At 41.6% G+C, this 18,371-nt stretch overlaps 1 protein-coding gene across 1 annotated transcript in view; it reads right to left on the bottom strand.

Annotated features, from left to right (window-relative positions):
- Window positions 1-1,296: 1,296 nt before the first annotated feature.
- The window catches only part of PPIG (peptidylprolyl isomerase G), a 52,049-nt gene continuing 34,974 nt past the window's right edge, over window positions 1,297-18,371 (bottom strand). Inside the window, exons 7-13 of the mRNA XM_073633954.1 lie at window positions 17,337-17,366; window positions 17,113-17,258; window positions 16,604-16,793; window positions 14,866-15,024; window positions 14,648-14,717; window positions 5,867-6,003; window positions 1,297-4,026 (exon numbers count right to left, since the gene is read on the bottom strand). Of these exons, the coding sequence (XP_073490055.1) occupies window positions 2,505-4,026; window positions 5,867-6,003; window positions 14,648-14,717; window positions 14,866-15,024; window positions 16,604-16,793; window positions 17,113-17,258; window positions 17,337-17,366 (2,254 nt within the window). The 3' untranslated portion in view covers window positions 1,297-2,504. The remainder of the gene's footprint in view (window positions 4,027-5,866; window positions 6,004-14,647; window positions 14,718-14,865; window positions 15,025-16,603; window positions 16,794-17,112; window positions 17,259-17,336; window positions 17,367-18,371) is intronic.

An 18,371-nucleotide genomic window follows, 5' to 3' on the forward strand; every position in this document is an offset into this window, starting at 1 on the left:
AAGTTTTATCCCTTTGATCTAAGACAGAAGAGTTGCAATGTTGTTAAAAACTTGGCAGACTGCTAGAGGGAGCAGAGAACTCTCTATACTTGTTACATGAAAGATATGGGAAACACTGCAATACAGATAGTCACAATCGAGACCGCGATCTTTTAACAATTAATTGTGCAGCTCTAGTTCATACTATTAGCATCCAATTCCATTCACATGTCAGGAAACTGTGACCGGCTCTCGATGGAGCCGGTTCACACAGCTCCAGGATGGCTGCGGAGCGAATTGCACAGGGGTCCTGTGCGTCTTCTGGTCCGTTTCAGGTCTGAATTCAGCCAAAAATTCAGCCCTGAAATGGTGAACAGGAAACACACCAGACCCCTGCTGTGAGCCGCTCCGCACGGCAGTGTGAACCCAGCACAAAGCAACTGCACCTGCAGGAGGGCAACTGTACTTTGCAAAGTCTGCTTGCCTTTATTCAAATCAATCCTATGTGCGGTGACAGAAGGTTTTAGCTCAGTGAAAAACATGTCACCGCAGGGACAATCAGTAAACAATAGTTTACGGTGTCCCATGCGCACTGCAACGTAGCATAGCGCTGCAGAGATTTAATGCAGATATGATGCGCACCAGCCAAATAGCACTGCAGTGTCAGGCGGCGCAGTACACCACTGAAGTGTACATTTTTCACACTTCACATGAAGTTGGTTAAAAAAAAAGGGGGGGGGGGGGGGAGGAGGTGCATTGTGCTGAACGGTGCACCACACTGCCCCCTAGCAAACAGCAATGCAGAGCTCTGCGATTTGACTGAGGGCCAGTGTGTATTGGCCCTGAAGCATGATCCAATTCACTCCAGGACAGAAATACAATTCCTTCTTTACTCCCTAGTAGGCAAACTGAATTTCCATGGATCAAATACCCTTGGCGTTATTACCTCAAATAATTAGTATCCAGATAGATTTTATGTATTTAGAGGGCTGGAAAAATTGGTAATGTAGAATGGATGTCTTGAGAGGAAGATGAGAATGTTTGTGAATTCACATGAAGTTATAAAGGGCATTGCATTACTTGCAGTCATTTTCTGTACCTGCTGAAAATATTCTTGAAGTTAAAAAAAAAAAAAGGGTTTAGATCTGCTTTAAAAATATTGGATAGGACAGTTTGGATAGAACATTTAAAGCTACATTGCCATGAGATTTTAGCGATTTACAAAAATGGATGCGGGGGGGGGGGGTGGTTACACTCTTTTTTGAAATATATTTAAAATATCTAAAGCAAGAATAACAGACGAAGACAAGCGTCATGGCCATTTCAAAATCTGTACAAGCTAAAAAGATGTATTATCCACAACTTTGAAAAAGATTTAGCTACTAATACATACATTTTACTCAGATGAACAGGATAGAAGAAGAATCACAGCCATAGTTCTTTGAGTAACCAAAAAAAGTTTCAATATCCAAATTTAATTCAAAAGTTAAAGTGGTTCGATTATATGCATGATTAAAAGGGTTTCCACATCTAAAAGAAAATTAGAGTTCTGCTTTAGACCCCTCTGTTTCTCCTCCATCTCCTTTTTGTATAGACTGAAAGTCAGAGATCAGCAGTAAAACTGCTCTAGGTGAACCTTCATACCGATCAATACAGTATAACAGCTTCTTGCAAGGATAAGGCCAACTATTGCTTTCAAGCTGAGTGTTTGCGGGTAGGATCAATGCAGGGTTGTAAAGCAAAGGTCTCCTCTTAAAAAGGGACTTTGCACTGTATGAAAAGTTTTTGCTTAATTCAGCCTCCACCATACAGCAAACCTTTACCTATATAATCAAGAGGCATACAGAGATCATGTGCTGGAGAAAAAAAATGCTCATGTTTTGACTGGGGTGCTATACCAGATTTCACCTGGTGCATCTCCCCGCTGAAATATAAAATACATCAACGATCCAGAAAAAAAAAAAAAAAAAGTGGAGTGGGGGCTGTATCAAGAGCGTTCAGTTTTATATTAACAGGAAAACCCCATTAAGGGCAGCGAACAAACCACACTTTAAATGTATATAGCAGAAAACATTTAGTATACGTTTCATACTATACATATATTAACCAAGCCTTTAAAAAAATACTTGTAAACATACTTCAAAAGTTTCTAAGATGTTGCGTATAGTCTTTTACAGGTATGGTGTAGATGCCATTAGAAACGTGCCATAACATCAGGAACCAAAGCACAGTATTTTATCAAAGCATAAACGCCATGCGTTTTCTGAAGAGCTAAGGGAAAACCAAAACTTTCCAGCCAAGAAAAAACTAGAGAAAAAAAAAGAAAAACTCCCAACCATTTAAAAACACAAAATGTTGACAATGTTGTACACCTAAAATTCTTTCATGGAACATTTATTAAAACATGAGCAATACAAATGATCCAGGCTGGGGATTATACAGTACAAGAAAAAAAAAAAAAAAGCGGACAAGTGAAAGTCTATAAAAAAACAAAAATAAAAACTCCAAAAATATGTCTAAATGTATTACTCATTTTTAGTGTCAACACTGTTGGGACTGGACTGACTATTTATTCTTTGTTCCTTTGAGCGGGAAGTACGTCTTTCACGACTGCGGGACCTTTTGCCGTTTTCTTTATCATGCGAATAACTTCTATTTTTTTCCCGTTCTCCACTTTTCTCATTGGACGATTGGTCCTCTCTGCAAGTGCTATGCACTGTGTTGGAGTCTGGACTCGTATGATTTCGGCTAGATTTTCTGGTTCGTTTACTGTCTGGACTGCTGCTGCGGGATAACTTCCTTTTGTGGCTTTCACGCTCTGGGGACTTTTTCGGAGAGCCTTTTTTTCCTTCTTTTTTTGCAGAGTCTTCGTTTTTGCTGTGACTGGCCTCGCGATCAGAAGATTTGGAGTCATCCCGGCTCCTACTTCGCTTGCTTCTGCACCTTTCTGGGGTTCTTTTTCGATCTCTGCTTCTGGACCGACCCCTTGCCTTGGATTCTTTGTCTTTGCTTTTAGCGCAATCTCGACTTCTGGTTCGGTCACTGTCCCGGCTTCTTGATGGAGCTCTTTTAGTGTTTTCTTTGCTTTTGCTTCTCTCTTTAGCTGTGCTGTTGGACCTACGTTTTGCTTTCGCAGATTCGCGTTCCTTACTCCTTGCTTTTTCATGCCTATCTTTGGTCTTGTCTTGTTCCTTGCCTTTACTTCTACCCCGTTCTTTACTTTTCACTCGCTCCTTGCTTTTACTTCTACCCCGTTCTTTACTTTTCACTCTCTCCTTGCTTTTACTTCTACCCCGTTCTTTACTTTTCACTCTCTCCTTGCTTTTACTTCTACCCCGTTCTTTACTTTTCACTCTCTCTTTGCTTTTACTTCTACTCCGTTCTTTACTTTTGCCTCGCTCCTTGCTTTTACTTCTACCCCGATCTTTACTTTTCCTTCTTTCCTTGCTTTTACTTCTACCTCGTTCCTTACTTTTCCTTCTTACCTTGCTTTTACTGCTACCTCGTTCCTTACTTTTCCTTCTTTCCTTGCTTTTACTTCTATCCCGTTCTTTACTTTTTCTTTTTTCCTTACTTTTACTTCTTGCTCTCTCTTTGCTTCTCGCTCTGTCCTTGCTTTTACTTTTTACAGGTTCATTTTTTGACTTGCTTTGTTTTGCTCTCTCCTTGCTTCTGCTTCTCTCTTTGTCTTTTGTTTTGTTGTCCGATTGTTTTCCTTTTTCCCGTTCATGTCCTTTTTCCTTACTTCTTGATCTGGTCTTATCACGCTTGCTGTGCTTCGCCTCTCTGTTGCTTTTAGCATTCTCCTTACTTTCACTCCGGCTATCGGACTTTGTCCTTTTTGTGCTCCAGGATTTATCCTCCTTTTCCTCATTTTTGCCATGTTTCTTAGACTCCCTTTCCCTGCTGCATGATTTGCGATCTCTGCTTTTCTTCCCATGATCGTTTTTTTTGCTTGGACTCTCAGATGGAGCTCTTTGGTCAGACTGTTTCCTCTCCCTTCCCCTTACTGGACTTTTTTGATTGTCTTTTTCATTCATTTCACTCCTGCAAAAATTAACAATTTGTAGTGCAATTAGCAGTGAAAGGATAATACAGTCTAATATAACATTTTTCAGAGAAGTCTTCACATTTACAGACTTTTACCCTTGCTGAAGATCATCTGAGTAGACTACAGATATGCCCTTGCCTGCCTCTGAGATTTATCAAAAACTAATGTGTAAATTTCTCTGGCATCTCCACCCAAAAAGTTAAACTTGATACTACAAATCAGCCAAACTCAGCCATGCTCTGCAATTCCTAAAGGCTAAGCAACAATGTCAGTTCTAGACATTGTTTTAAATAAATTTTAACTGCGCAAAAACAATCGATTTACAACAAATTCAAATAAATATGCTGCTGATGCTGAGATTGCTAACAAGAGGCTCAATCATTCAGTAGCAAGTTAAAACTGCCTGTGTGCCTTTGCCCTAAGCAATGGTAAATTTTAGCTCAGCCAAGATAATAATCTTAAAAAAAAAAAAAAAAAAAAGGAAAATTATGGTCCACGAAACCTTTCTAGGGGAAACCTGTAATTAATAATTCATGAAGACTAAAACGTTGCTGAACTCTACAGAGATTAGGCATGTCTTCTTTCTAAAGTCTTAAAAAGATGATGTGTTTTTAGATTACACATCAATTTGGACCAATTAAAAAATAACAGACTTGTTGTACGAACATTTTACTTGTTTTATGGTCATATCCATTTAAAGTGTTTCTAAAGCCTAAGCCTCCTCACCCCCTTATACTTACCCAAGCCTGATCTGAATCCAAAGCTGTGCAAGACAGCAACGGCTTTCTCTGCTCTCTCCTTCCTCACCAAGAAGATTGATAGCAGCCATTAGCTCCAGCTGTGTCAATCAAATTCTGTGACCTGAGAGCAGGGGCTGGGGTGTGGGGTTGAGGCAGACTCATGCTCTGTGTCAATAAAAGTAAAAAGGTCACCTCGGAAGCGCGCCTGCACAAGTGTCTCAGAAAGCAGCTTTTTGGGGGGGAACTCGCTGAAAAGAAGTAGCTAGGAGTGATGGCAGGGATCCCAGAACAGGAGGATTGGGGCTGCTTTGTGCAAAACCATAGCGCAGAACAGCACACATGACAGGTTTGTTATTTTATTAAAAATAAAATGAAAGCTTTACAATCACTAACAAGAATAGTATGCTGAACCTAAAACAGAATAACAAAACAAAAAAAGCTTTCCATCTCCAGTAGAAACTACTGCATAGACATAGAACTAACTGCTCTAGCCAGAAGAATTTGCTATTTAACTCCAATAAATCCAAGAGTCAGTCTATCCAAAGCGAATATATTAGTAGTTGATTTCATATTATTTGCATTTTAGTTTGCAAATAGTGTATCTATGAAAGATTATCTTCTAAGTGGTCAGATATTCACAATGCAGTTCCCAGGACTGCACACCAGCTTTGGCAACCCACCTTCCTAAGAGATGCAAGTATCCAAAGGTGATCCAGCCCACTAGATTTCACCAATACTGGAAAATCATACTTGGGTGGGCCGACTATTAAAATTCTGCCCCCTACCCCAGCGTAATTCACCACTTATGAGCCCAAGTTGTCAATGGAACTCCCTAGGGGTACTTCATAACACAGACTGGGCTCACAGTGAAATACTGCATAGAACAGCACTCGTATTACAATGTTAGCGCCGCTCTTTGCAGCAGTAAAGATTGCCCACCACCCTGCTTGTCACGCAACTGTCTGAAAAATACCTATATCTGTGATATGTAGCCTGGATTTTTTTTTTAACTTACTGTGGAGAAGGGACTAAATTGGAGGCGTGTTTTCAGAACCCTAAAAGGACACTTGAAAGCAAAAACAAAAATGACACATACTTATCTCCTTTGATCCAGCGTTCTCCACTAGAATATCTCATCCTCTGTGTTCTCTGCATCTCTTGCCTCCAGTGTGGGGGAGTCTCACTTCTTCTAAATCGATCTCTAGATCTAGATCTTGATGGTGTACGGTAGCGCTATAAAAAAAAAATAAAAATAAAAAAACAGTTAAAGTAAAGTCATTTTGATTTTCAAGACTTAAGGGACCAATCTAAATATGCATATTCCACACATGGCTGATCCTTGTGGAAGTGGAGAATCAATGTGGTAGTCACTGCTACTACAGTGACCCTCACTAGTTTCCTGGCCACATGCTGGGTGGCTGCCTGCTGCATTGCAGCGATTACAGGGAGTTGCTTGCTCACAAAAGGCACCATTCAGAGATCTCTGCATGACTTTTGTAACAAAGCTGAGTAGATGCCCACTGGGAAAGTTGGAGGTCACAATCGTTTTGGCACTGGTGTATGTTTAGGACTTCACATATTGCACAAGCATATTAGAAGATTTAACTTATGGACACTGTCACTTGTTTGCAATATATTGCCTTCAAGTTTAGATTTTCTATGTTCACATTGAGATTTGTTATTGTGGCTTCATTTTTATACTAATGTGATACACAATTTATTGATTTCATTCATGTCGCTATGCATTATTCCAATTGATAATCTATAGTAAGTGTATTGAGCATATGATTTGAATCTATATATTACACACACACACACACTGCTGTGAAAAAGTATTTGCCCCTTCCTGATTTTTTTGCATATTTCTCACACTTAAATGGTTCACATCAAGCAAATTTTAATATTACACAAAGATAACCTGAGTAAATCCAAGATACTGTTTTTAAATTAGTATTTCCCTTATTTCATGAAGGAAAAAAAGAAGTTTAAACCTGCCCGGCCCTGTGTGAAAAAGTAATTGCCCCCTCCCATGCCAAATCATGAATGAACTGTGATTAACCACTTTTTTAGTAAGCCGAGTTAAATTTCACTTGCCACACCCAGGCCTGATTACTGCCAGACCTGTTGAATCAAGAAATCACATAAACAGAAGCTGTCTGACAAAGTGATGCACGCTAACAGATCACAAAAAGCCACACATCATGCCACAATCTAAAAAAATTCAAGAACAGATTAGAAAGTAATGTACATGTATCAGTCTAGGAAGGGTTTCAAAGTCAGTGAACCACGAGGAGAGCCATTATCCACAAATGAAGATAACTTGGAACAGTGGTGAATCTTCCCAGGAGTGGCTGGCCTACAAAAATTACACGACACGATGACGACTCATCCAGGTGGTCATAAAAGAACCCAGAAAATCTAAAGAACTTCAGGCCTCACTTGCCTCAGGGTAAGATCAGTGTTCATGATTCAACAATAAGAAAAAGACTGGGCAAAAATGGCATCCATGGGAGAGTTCCAAGGCCAAAGCCACTGCTAATCAAAAAGAACACAAAGGCTCATCTGACATTTACCAAAAAACATCTTGATTATCCCCAAGACTTTTAGGCAAATATTCTGTGGACTGAGACAAAAATTTTACTTTTTGGAAGGTGTGCGTCCCGTTATCTCTGGCATAAAACGAATACAGCATTTCATAAGATCATCATACCAACAGTCCGAAATGGAGGTGGTAGGGTGATGGTCTGGGGCTGCTTTGCAGCTTCAGGACCTTGACGACTTACCATAATTGATGGAACCATGAATTCTGAGCTCTAATAGAAAATCCTAAATGAGAATGTCTGGCCATCAGTTTGTGACCTCAAGCTCAAGTGCATTAGGGTTATGCAGCAGGACAACGATCCAAAACACAACAGCAAGTCCACTTCCAAATGGTTCAAACAAAAATTTAGGTTTTGGAGTGGCCTAGTCAAAGCCCGGACTTAAATTCAATTGGGATGCTGCCTCATGACCTTACACAGGCCGTTCATGCTGGAAATGTGGCTGAATTAAAACAATTTGGCAAAGAAAAGTGGGCCAAAATTGCTCCACAGCAATGTGAAAGACTCATTGTCAGTTATCGCAAATGCTTGATTGCAGTTGTTGCCGCCAAGGGTGGCACATTCAGTTATTAGGTTTAGGGGGCAATTGCTTTTTCACATAAAGCCAGGCAGGTTTGGACACCTTTTTTGCCTTAATAAATAAAACCATCATTAAAAAAAAAACCCTGCATTTTGTATTTACTCAGGTGATCTTTGTGTTTTAATAAAATTTGTTTGATGATCCGAGTCATTTAAGTGTGACAACTATGCAACCGAAATGGGGCAACTACTTTTTCACAGAGATTATATAATATAATATTATAATAATAGAATATAGATAGATAGAATCTATATATCTATATATATCTATATATATATCTATATATATCTATATATATATATATATCATTCTCTGAATGGCACTAGGTGCCAAGCAAGCAACTACCTGTGTTATTCTGCTTTAACTTATTAGCTGCTCTAGGTAACTTGCTTTCATATATGGAGCGACTAACAGTAACATGCTTTTCATATATACAGTGCCTTGGATATATACAGTGCCTTGGAGGGGGGGCGTGTCCGGACGCACACTGGAGGAGGACGTGTGGAAGCTGGGCTCCGAACAGGCAATCTCAATCCACTGCCATCCCAGCCCTATTACACTCTGGCGATTCCCCATCTCGCTGCATCTGCCTCCTGGTCCCTCCTGCCTTCCCCCTGGAGGGGTCTTTTTTAAGCCGGAGCGCCCGCTCCTTTCCAGGCCTACAGGCCGCGCCGCAGTACGGGCGCCGGACGCCATCTTGGGCCCTGCTGTCCGATCCGAGCCTCCTGCCTATCGCCCCAATACAGGAGATATCAGGACGCTTCCAGGAGGCCAGCTGTCTGCTGGGTGGCTGGGGTCACGACATTGGCCGGTCATCCGGAGAACACCGCCCGGGATCCCTGTGTTTATAGGCCGGAGCGCCGCGGCCCGCCACCATCCTGAGGCCTGCCGGCCTGGCCTGGCCTCCCTCATCTCGGGCTCACAGTGAGTACTTAGCCTCCCCTGCACATCCACACTCTGCAGTGCATTTCATCCACTGTAAACTCAGAACTTTGTGCTTTAAAAGCCTGTGCAGAGGTCTGTGTACCCTGCAGGGAGTGGGTGCTGCCCAGCCTGCTGTCCCTGTTAGGAAAGACCGCGGCTTCGGCCTGTGCCTGGAGGTAAGCGGCCATCTTGCTACTCCTGCTGCACCAGACTCCAGATCTCAGTTCCCTACTTCACTCCTCCAGCATCACATCCCCTTCCCCTTCAGAGTTTATTCAATTGATAGACTTATAACCTCACAGTGATTAAAGGGATCCTATTTGCACTTGCCTATTTTATCCAGCAGTGGATTTGCAGCCTCTTTTTGTGAATGTAAACTGATGTGTCCGTGAAGAGCCCCGTCCAACTGCCGGCCCTACAGTTCCAGCAATGCCCGCCAAGACACCTAAAACTCGCTTTACAATAGGCAAGAGATCCGGAAAAGGGGTGAAACCTCACTCCGCTGTCTCTGGCTCTATTCAGCAATATTTAGCTGGAGCACGTAACAGTCAAGCCAGAACCTCCCGTCAGAGTATTTCCCCTTCCTCACACGCTGCCTCTATAAGGGAAAGTTCTCCTGCTTCATCCTACTGCTCAGACCTCATAGAGGACCCAGAATCCCCCATTGGCTCAGAAATGACATCGCTGATGAGTGGTCTTATAAAAGAGCTGGCGGGAATGTTTTACAGTTTGGAAAAAAATCAATTAAGAAAGAAATTACCGCCGTAAGATCTGACATGTCCCACCTCTTAGCCAGAGTGGAGGAGTCGGAGCAGCGTCAGGTCTCCCAAGCAATTGCCATAAAGGAGTTACAAGAGACTGTTACCCAGCTAGCCTTTGCTCATCGTGCCTCTCTATATAAACTTGAAGATCTTGAAAACCGCAACCGTAGGAACAACCTACGTATCAGAGGCCTACCGGAAGCAACTAGAGACAATGATCTAGAGGCATCGATCCGTGGAATTCTCAACACAATTCTGGGTAATCCTGTCACTGACCCACTGCGATTTGATCGTGTCCATCGTGCACTGCGCCCTCGTAATGCTAACTCAGACCAACCCAGAGATGTCATTTGCCGTCTGCACTATTTTGAGGATAAAAACGCCATCATGACAAAACTTCGCAACACCCCTAACATTGACTTTAATGGCGCAGTCATTAACATCTTCCCTGATTTGTCCAAAGAAACTCTTGACCGCCGCAGAGCCCTGAAACCACTCCTTGAGCATTTACGCACGGATGGAATCAACTACAGATGGGGGTTCCCAGCTTGCTTGATAGCCACCAAAAATGGCCGATCCCACACCCTACGCTTCCCGGAGGAACTCCCTACCTTTCTTCAAGATCTTAATCTTCCTCCAGTTGAGCTCTCGAGCTGGCAAGACCATGTTCCGAAGTTTTCAAACCCCTTTGACCCTCCATGGCGGAAAACTCCGTCTAAGAAAAAGCACACCTCAATCCCCGGATCCGCACAGAAGCATGGCTGAGATATGCCTCTTTCTATTTGTTTTGGCCTCTCCTTCCACCCTTTTGTTGCTCTCTCCTCTCTGTGTATACTGATGCCCATTCTTCAATAATTGTTTGACTCTGGTCAGACCCTTTGAACTCGTTTTTAGCCCTTTTTGGCTTAAGGGACCTAGACCCGACAGTTTTCCTCTTTTGGGTATTTTTTGTTCCAATTATAGTTTGCACTTTTAATGTTTTTGGTTATAAATGGTTAAATTACAAGGAGAGGAGGAGGGATGGGAGAAAAGTGAGAAGAAAGAGAAGGAATATTATTGTTTTGCATTTTTTTTTTTTCTTTCCTTCTCTAAAATTCTTTACTGGAACTCATGTTATGTTACTTTATGTACTTATAATGTACTTTCTCAACAGGCCGAATGTTGGCGGGGCATATTATTGCTCCTTCGCTCTTTCACCTCGGGGCGCCCTCCGCCCCCCCTTCCTTTTGGGGTTGGTGAGACCGAGTGGCCTATAGGATCTTTTACCTGGACTCTTCGCGGAGTTCCAGATGGCCGCTTGTTCTTTCTCTCCCCTCGGGGACCACTGCAGATTTCTGCGTGTTTTTCTCGTAACTCCCACATTTGTTTTGATCTATTTGTATGCTTCTTCTGTATGTTATTTCCCCTTTTTCCTACTACCTCAAACCTTTTTTCTTTACCCCTCTCTCTCCTTCCCCCCATTCATGTTGGCATGCATGGAATCTTAGAGCAAGATATACCTCTCTGCTGCACCAATGGCAACTCTGACAATTACATCATATAATGTTCGAGGCCTTAATGTCGCTGCTAAACGACACCAAGTGATGCGTGAGCTAAAGCGCAATAATTGCTCAATTGCCTTCCTTCAGGAAACATATTTAACCCACACCACATCGGTCAGATTGACCTCACCCCACTTTCCGCAGTGGTACTACGGTCTTTCTGACACTAACAAAGCAAAGGGTGTTGCCATTGGTTTCAGTAGCAGGGTATCTTTTCGTCTAACGGAAATGCTTACAGACAACCATGGTCGTTTTCTCTTCCTCAAGGGCTTTATAGGTAACACCCTTTGCACATTTGCAAACATATACTCCCCAAACCAGAATCAACCAGCCTTTCTCTCGCAAACCCTCACTAAACTTTCACAATTTGCTAAAGGCATCATTGTCCTCGCTGGTGACATAAATATGCCCCTTGATCCTATAATGGATACGTCCCAGGGCCTCTCTAACATTTCATTTAAACGTTTAGCTTTTGTTAAAAAAAGGCTCTCAGATCATCAACTAATAGATGTATGGCGTCTGCTCCACCCTAAGGATAAAGACTATTCACATTTCTCTGCAACACATTATCTTACTCAAGAATAGATAATATATTCCTTGATCACTTCCATCTTCCTCTCCTCAAATCTGCCCATATAGGTACAGCAACCCTATCCGATCACGCACCTGTGACGGTGTGTATGACCATGCCCACCTTATCTCGTACCACAAATAACTGGAAACTTAACGAAGCTCTCCTTTCTAACCAAACTGAAGTCTCCATGTTAGCCTCTCATCTGAAGCATTATTTTAAAGAGAATACATCCTCTATGACCTCCCCATCTGTTGTTTGGGAAGCGCATAAGGCAACTATAAGGGGACGTTTAATTGAGCTCGGTGCTAGGAGGAAGAGGGAGCATGGTCATCAAATAGCTGACCTTGATAAACAACATAAACTATCACTCCATAGCGCACATCTTAAAGCCCTCATGCTTAAACGCGAAGAACTACAAACCCTCCTAGACTTAGACACTAAAAAGAGATTTCACCGCATATCACAAAAAATTTATGAATGGGGTAATAAGCCAAGCAGATTACTAGCTAGGTCCCTTAAAGCGAAACAAACACAATCATTTATCCCTAAAATTAAACTTCCATCGGGTGAATTAGTGCATACAACCCCACACATAGCTAAAGCCTTTAGAGAATTCTATGCGGATCTTTATAATGTTACGAACGGTTTAGCCCCTCTACCCCCATCTGAGAGGCGCTCCCGAATCCTCTTATTTGAGGGCGGCGAACCTCCCTAAATTATCTAGGACAGCCCTTAAGGAATTGGAAGAGGACTTTTCAATTGAAGAATTCCAATCCGCCTTAAAATCCTCCCCATCGGGTAAAGCCCCCGGCCCCGATGGTTTCACTATCTTTTATTATAAGACATTTCAAGATATCCTACTCCCTCGTCTCACAGCATATGCTAATTCTATTTCCCAAACCTCAGGCTTACGACCAGAATCCCTTTCAGCACATATCACTGTTATACCTAAACCCGGTAAGGATCCCACCCTTTGCAGCAGCTTTAGACCAATTTCTTTGATAAATACGGACATTAAATTATTTGCCAAAGTGATGGCCAACCGCATTCTCCCTTTCATACCTAGTTGGATCTCGGCAGACCAGACCGGTTTCATACCGCATAGAGAGGCTAAAGATAATTCTTTACGGACAATTTCCCTAATCCAATATGTTCAAAGGTGTGCCCAGCCCACCCTACTCCTTTCTACTGATGCTGAAAAAGCATTTGATAGGGTGGACTGGGACTATCTTAAGTTGACCTTACGACATTTTGGTTTGGGCCCGAAGATGTTCCATCGCATTTCTTCACTGTACTCCGCCCCATCTGCGCAAATTCGCATAAACGGCTCACTGAGTGATCCCTTCACCCTACACAACGGCACTAGGCAGGGATGTCCTCTCTCCCCCCTCCTCTTTGCTATCACTTTAGAACGGTTCCTAGCCACAATTAGACACAATATTAATATACATGGTATCCAGGTAGGAAGTAGAACTCACAAATACGCTGCTTATGCCGACGATATACTCTTCTTTATCCAACAACCACGTATCTCCCTGCCCAACTTAATGTCAGCATTTTCTACCTTCCAGATGATATCAAATTTTAAAATAAACCTCTCCAAATCGGAAATCCTCAATATTAACCTCCCTAGGGCAGAAGCGACCTCTTTGAAGCCCCTCTTCCCATTCAGATGGGAACAGACCCATATGAAGTATCTGGGCATATACCTCACACCTAGACTACGCTCTCTTTTTAAATATAATTACATTCCATTATTAAACAGCATCAGAGCAGATCTGAGAAAGTGGTCCAATCTATCCCACTCTTGGTTAGGGAAAATCAACATAATTAAAATGAATATTCTTCCCCGCGTATTATTTATTTTTCAAATGATTCCACTAGGCGTCCCGGTGGGGTTCTTCACTATACTACAAGCAATGATTTCCCGATTTGTTTGGGGGAACAGTCGCCCCAGAATATCCAGAGACGTCCTCTTCCGCTCCAAATGCTCTGGGGGACTGGCACTCCCAAACTTTAAGACCTATTATCATGCTGTCATATTATCCAGAATCGCAGACTGGAAATACGCGATTAATTCAAAATTATGGGTGCAACTAGAATACTCTCTGAGTGGAGCCGATCTCTCTGTTATCCCCTGGATACCCAGAACCCATAGGCACACTTCCCACACTGTCTCCACACTCACCACGTCTTCACTAGATATATGGGATGCCATATGCAGGAAATTTTCCTGGACTTATGACTGCCCCCTGATGCCTCTCCTCAATCACCATTATTTCCTACCAGGTTTACTGGATCCGGGATTTAAATCCTGGTCCCCAGAAGAACCTCTTCTGCTACATCACGTTATACACGCCAACACAATTAAACCTCTTTCTGAGATTCTCAGAACCACACAACTTACATTTTTGGACAAGTGGAGATATCATCTATTACAACGCTTTTTACATTCCCTCCCTCACCCGTTACGAGGTTTACAAGATTTAAATGGCATAGAAGAAGTATTTTACCCAAAAGACCCCCCTTTGCACGGAATCTCTCTGTTTTATAAGGCTCTTACCGACCTCTCTAACCCTGGGTATCCGCATTTCTTGGCAAAAATGGGAATCAGACTTAGACTCCCCCCTAACAAACACTCTGAAAGATAAAATCCTAACACTCACACATGTCTCCTCACCCGCTTCCAAGATGGCAGAAGTCAATTATAAACTTCTTTCCAGATGGCATTACACCCCATTTAAAATGCATCCAATGTTCCCCGATAGCTCCCCGTTGTGTTGGAGGAGCTGCGGGAACGAAGCTACACACACACATATTTGGTGGCACTGCCCGCTCATCCTCAGATTGACTGGTTTGGAAAACAATGATATGTGTTAAAATAAATAAAAGCTTACTCTGGGGCCTCTTCCTTTAATTTTTCTTCCAGACCTCGTTACTAAAAGTCTTCTCTGGTAAAGGGAATTGCTAAAACACAAAAAAATACAAAATCAAAAACGAATGCAGGCAAGCAACCATGGAGCTACAGTTTAGACAGTAAACACCATCAGTCTAAAGCTCTTCATATGCAGAGCCATTATTCTTGGACAAGGAACAAATAACTAAAACCACTTGCTTTTCCCTTTCTCGTTCTCTGTCAATGCCTCTTGCTTCTTGCTCATCAACTCTCTGTGGACTCCTCCTCATTAAGAACTTGTTCTCTGGCACAGTGGGAATCTCTTCTGGACGTACAGTGGATGTGACTTGAACCTCATCTTCATGTTCACTCTCAGAACTAAGGGGCATTTGAAGTTTTGAGACAAAAAAAAAAAACCATAAGAAAGGAAAAACCAAGCATGCCTAAGAACCATCTACATTTATTTAAAAGAAAATCGTGAAGAGCAACAATCATACACAAAAGTGCAGTAATGTACGGCAACTGGTTATCAAAATACTGCATATTGCTTGCTAAAGACTACTCTGTTCTCCTATTCTTATGAAGCCCTGTATTAAAAATAATAAAAAATAAATAAATAAAAGTTAAGTTTCTGAAATTTTCATTTGGCTAACACCAATACCAAGCTAAAGAACAACTTTGCTTGATTTATAAAATAGGATATTATTTCAAACCTGATGCTGATGAAATGACAAACACAACCAACATGGACCTGTACTCAAATACTGCCCAATCTCTTGCACAACTAAATTAAAACATGGTAAATGGGTAGCATAAAAAACCCTCAACTTAAAGTGATCGTAAAGGTTTGATTTTTTTAATTAAAATATTAAACCTGTTTATACTTGCCTCCTCTGCACAGTGGTATTGCACAGAGCACCCCCGAGCCTCCTCTCAGGTCCCTCTGCCAATGCTCCTGGCTTCTCTTTAGTGACCATAGAAAGCCGCTGTCTACAGGGGCACTCATGAGTGCTCGCTCCTGAGTTGCCCTGTCTGCATCTATAGACACAAACACTCCCTTGTAAGAGAATTTGATTCACAGCAGTGGGAGCCAATCTACCCAGTGAGAAGGGAAAGAGACACTGCTCTCGTGCACATTGCTGGATCGAGATCGGTATAAAAAAAAAAAATAATAAGGAAAAAACCTTAAGTCTTTAGAATGTGACAAATGTTAGGCACTGGTCAAATGACAACCACAGAAGAGAGCCTCGAGCAGTTTGCTAAAAGGTAAGAGAACAAATGATACCAATTTATGAGCTTAAAGCGATTGTTATTTTTAAACAGAAAAAAAGACTTACATGTTATACTTACCTGCTCTGTGTAGTTGGTTTTGCACTGAGCAGCCCAGATCCTCCTCTTCTCGGGTCCCTCTTCGGTGCTTCTGTCCCCCCCTCCCTCCTGTTGACTTGCTATGGGGGCACCCGAGTTTAGCTGCAGCTCCGTGTCCCCATTCAGACCCCTCTTTCCCCTCATTGGCTCACTGACTTTGATTGACTGAAGTGGAAGCCAGTGGCGCTTTGTTGCTGTCTTAGCCAATGAGGAGGGAGAGCCCCAGACAGCAGAGTCTCTCGTGCAACATTGCTGGATCAAGATGGGGCTTAGGTAAGTATTAGGGGGGCTGCTGCATACAGAAGGCTTTTTATCATAAAGCATAATTATAAAAAAACTTCTGCCTTTACAACCACTTTAATTGAGCAGATATGTCATTCTAAGGTTTAACACCTTTAAACTATGCTTTTAATAGAAGAGAAGCTAGTATGCTGGTCAGTACCAGATTTCCTCAGCAGCAGGAACACATCATAAACATAAGTCATTTTTAAGGACAAGACATTTCTGAAATACTACAATAAGGTTAAGTAATGTGAAATTACTACATACAAAATAGTTCTTAGCAGATGTTTTCCCTTAAGAAATGTACCTTTTCTTGTTCTTTTTTCGCTTCTTCTTCTCCTTCTTCTGCTTCTTGGAAGTCTTCTTGTGCTTTTTTTTCTTTTTTTTAGATTTTCCCTCCTCTTCTGAGTCTGATGATGAATCAGAGGAATCAGACCCACTTGAATCGTCTGTGTCACTGGAAGAGGAAGATTTGTGCCTCTTCTTCTCTTTCTTAGCTAAAACCAATGATAAACACCAAACATTAGATTTGGGCAGCACACAATACATCAGTTACAATAAACCATCTGTTATAGCCATTACCTACAAAGCCAAAAGTCCCCAACCAATGCTGAAGCTTGCCCAACTTCTAGAAGCAGTGTATGCTTTAGAGAGAGCATGTCACACTGTGAAAGATACAGGAAGTATCCACTCTGCATTGAAGCTAGCAAGGCTTTCTGCAGTTAGACATACTCCTCCAGTACTGGATGGGGGTCTCAGATGTGACAGGTAAAAGCCACCATAACATGATTTATGTCGGAATGTCACAACACTCACATTTAGATTTCTGAACCTGAACAAGCTCTCCACAATTCTGTATTCTGACTTCTGCACTCGGTCTGCTAGAAGCATCAGTTTTTTGATTTTCAATCTCCCTTACAAATTCTTGACCAGACACGACTTGACCAAAAACAACATGGAGCCTGTAAAATTGTGGATGAGGGGGTAACAATCAGTAAAATGAAAACACATTTGTTACAACTAAAAAAAATAATATTTACCCATCCAAGTGAGGTGTTGGCTTTGTTGTTCTGTGAATGCGAAAAAAAAAAAAAATCTTATAGAAAAAGCAATGGAAGAATGCAACTTCTAACAACTATATTTACAAATATTTATATGCTGGAAAGTTCTCTCTGGGTCAACGGTCACTACCAACCTTTTTCCCCAACAGGGTCAATTGCTACCAATATTCATACAAATGGCATACCTATAACTAAGACAATTAAATGAAATCTTTAGTGTATGTTTGAGGTTCACTGATTTAAAGGATTGAAGCGTATCTAATCCCAAAAACAAAGCATGAAATATATGGCATCTTACTAGTCCTGTTAAGGAAGTGACGAAGAAATTTAGTTTCCTTGTCACTTCCTTAACACTTGATCGAAAGCAGAAAGATCTTATTTTTAGTCTAGCCTGGGTGGCTACCATGGCTCCCACCACAGATAAAATGGGGGAGTAAACATAGCCACAAAGGGACAGGAAGTGTGTTTTGTACAGGATTACCAGGTGGAAAAAAAATAAAAAAAATACAGTCACCTCCTCTAAGGACTGATAAGCTGCAATATATAACATTTTTATTTTTGGGTTTAGATATTCATTAAGCAATTTAGATGGTGAAGTTAACTTTACCCACAGGGTGCTATGAATCTCTCTGTAAACCTATGTGATATGCAAGATCTATTTATTACAACGGGTGACCTTCTGAAACTGACCAACCTGGCGGTATATAAAATGAAGATAAAACAGAGGAGTGCGTCACTTTCAACAAAAACGCAAAATCCTCACTTACATAATTGGTAAAGTTAAATACAGACACCGGAGAGAGTTAGGGAAGGCTAGGGTGAGGGCAGGGTGGGGAGTAAAAGGGAGTCTGGGAACACAAAAGATAGAGAGAGCAGTGCAACCTAAATGCAGTATGACCGCAATTTAATGTATAAAAAGGTAAGAACACTCAGAAGGTTAAAAAAAAAAAAAAAAAAAACACATCAGCATAAATGATGAATGTGGTATTCATCCTTTCTACTTTTGGGTGGTGG

This window comes from Aquarana catesbeiana, linkage group LG06 (genome assembly GCF_042186555.1).
Source record: "Aquarana catesbeiana isolate 2022-GZ linkage group LG06, ASM4218655v1, whole genome shotgun sequence".
NCBI classification, from domain to species: domain Eukaryota; kingdom Metazoa; phylum Chordata; class Amphibia; order Anura; family Ranidae; genus Aquarana; species Aquarana catesbeiana.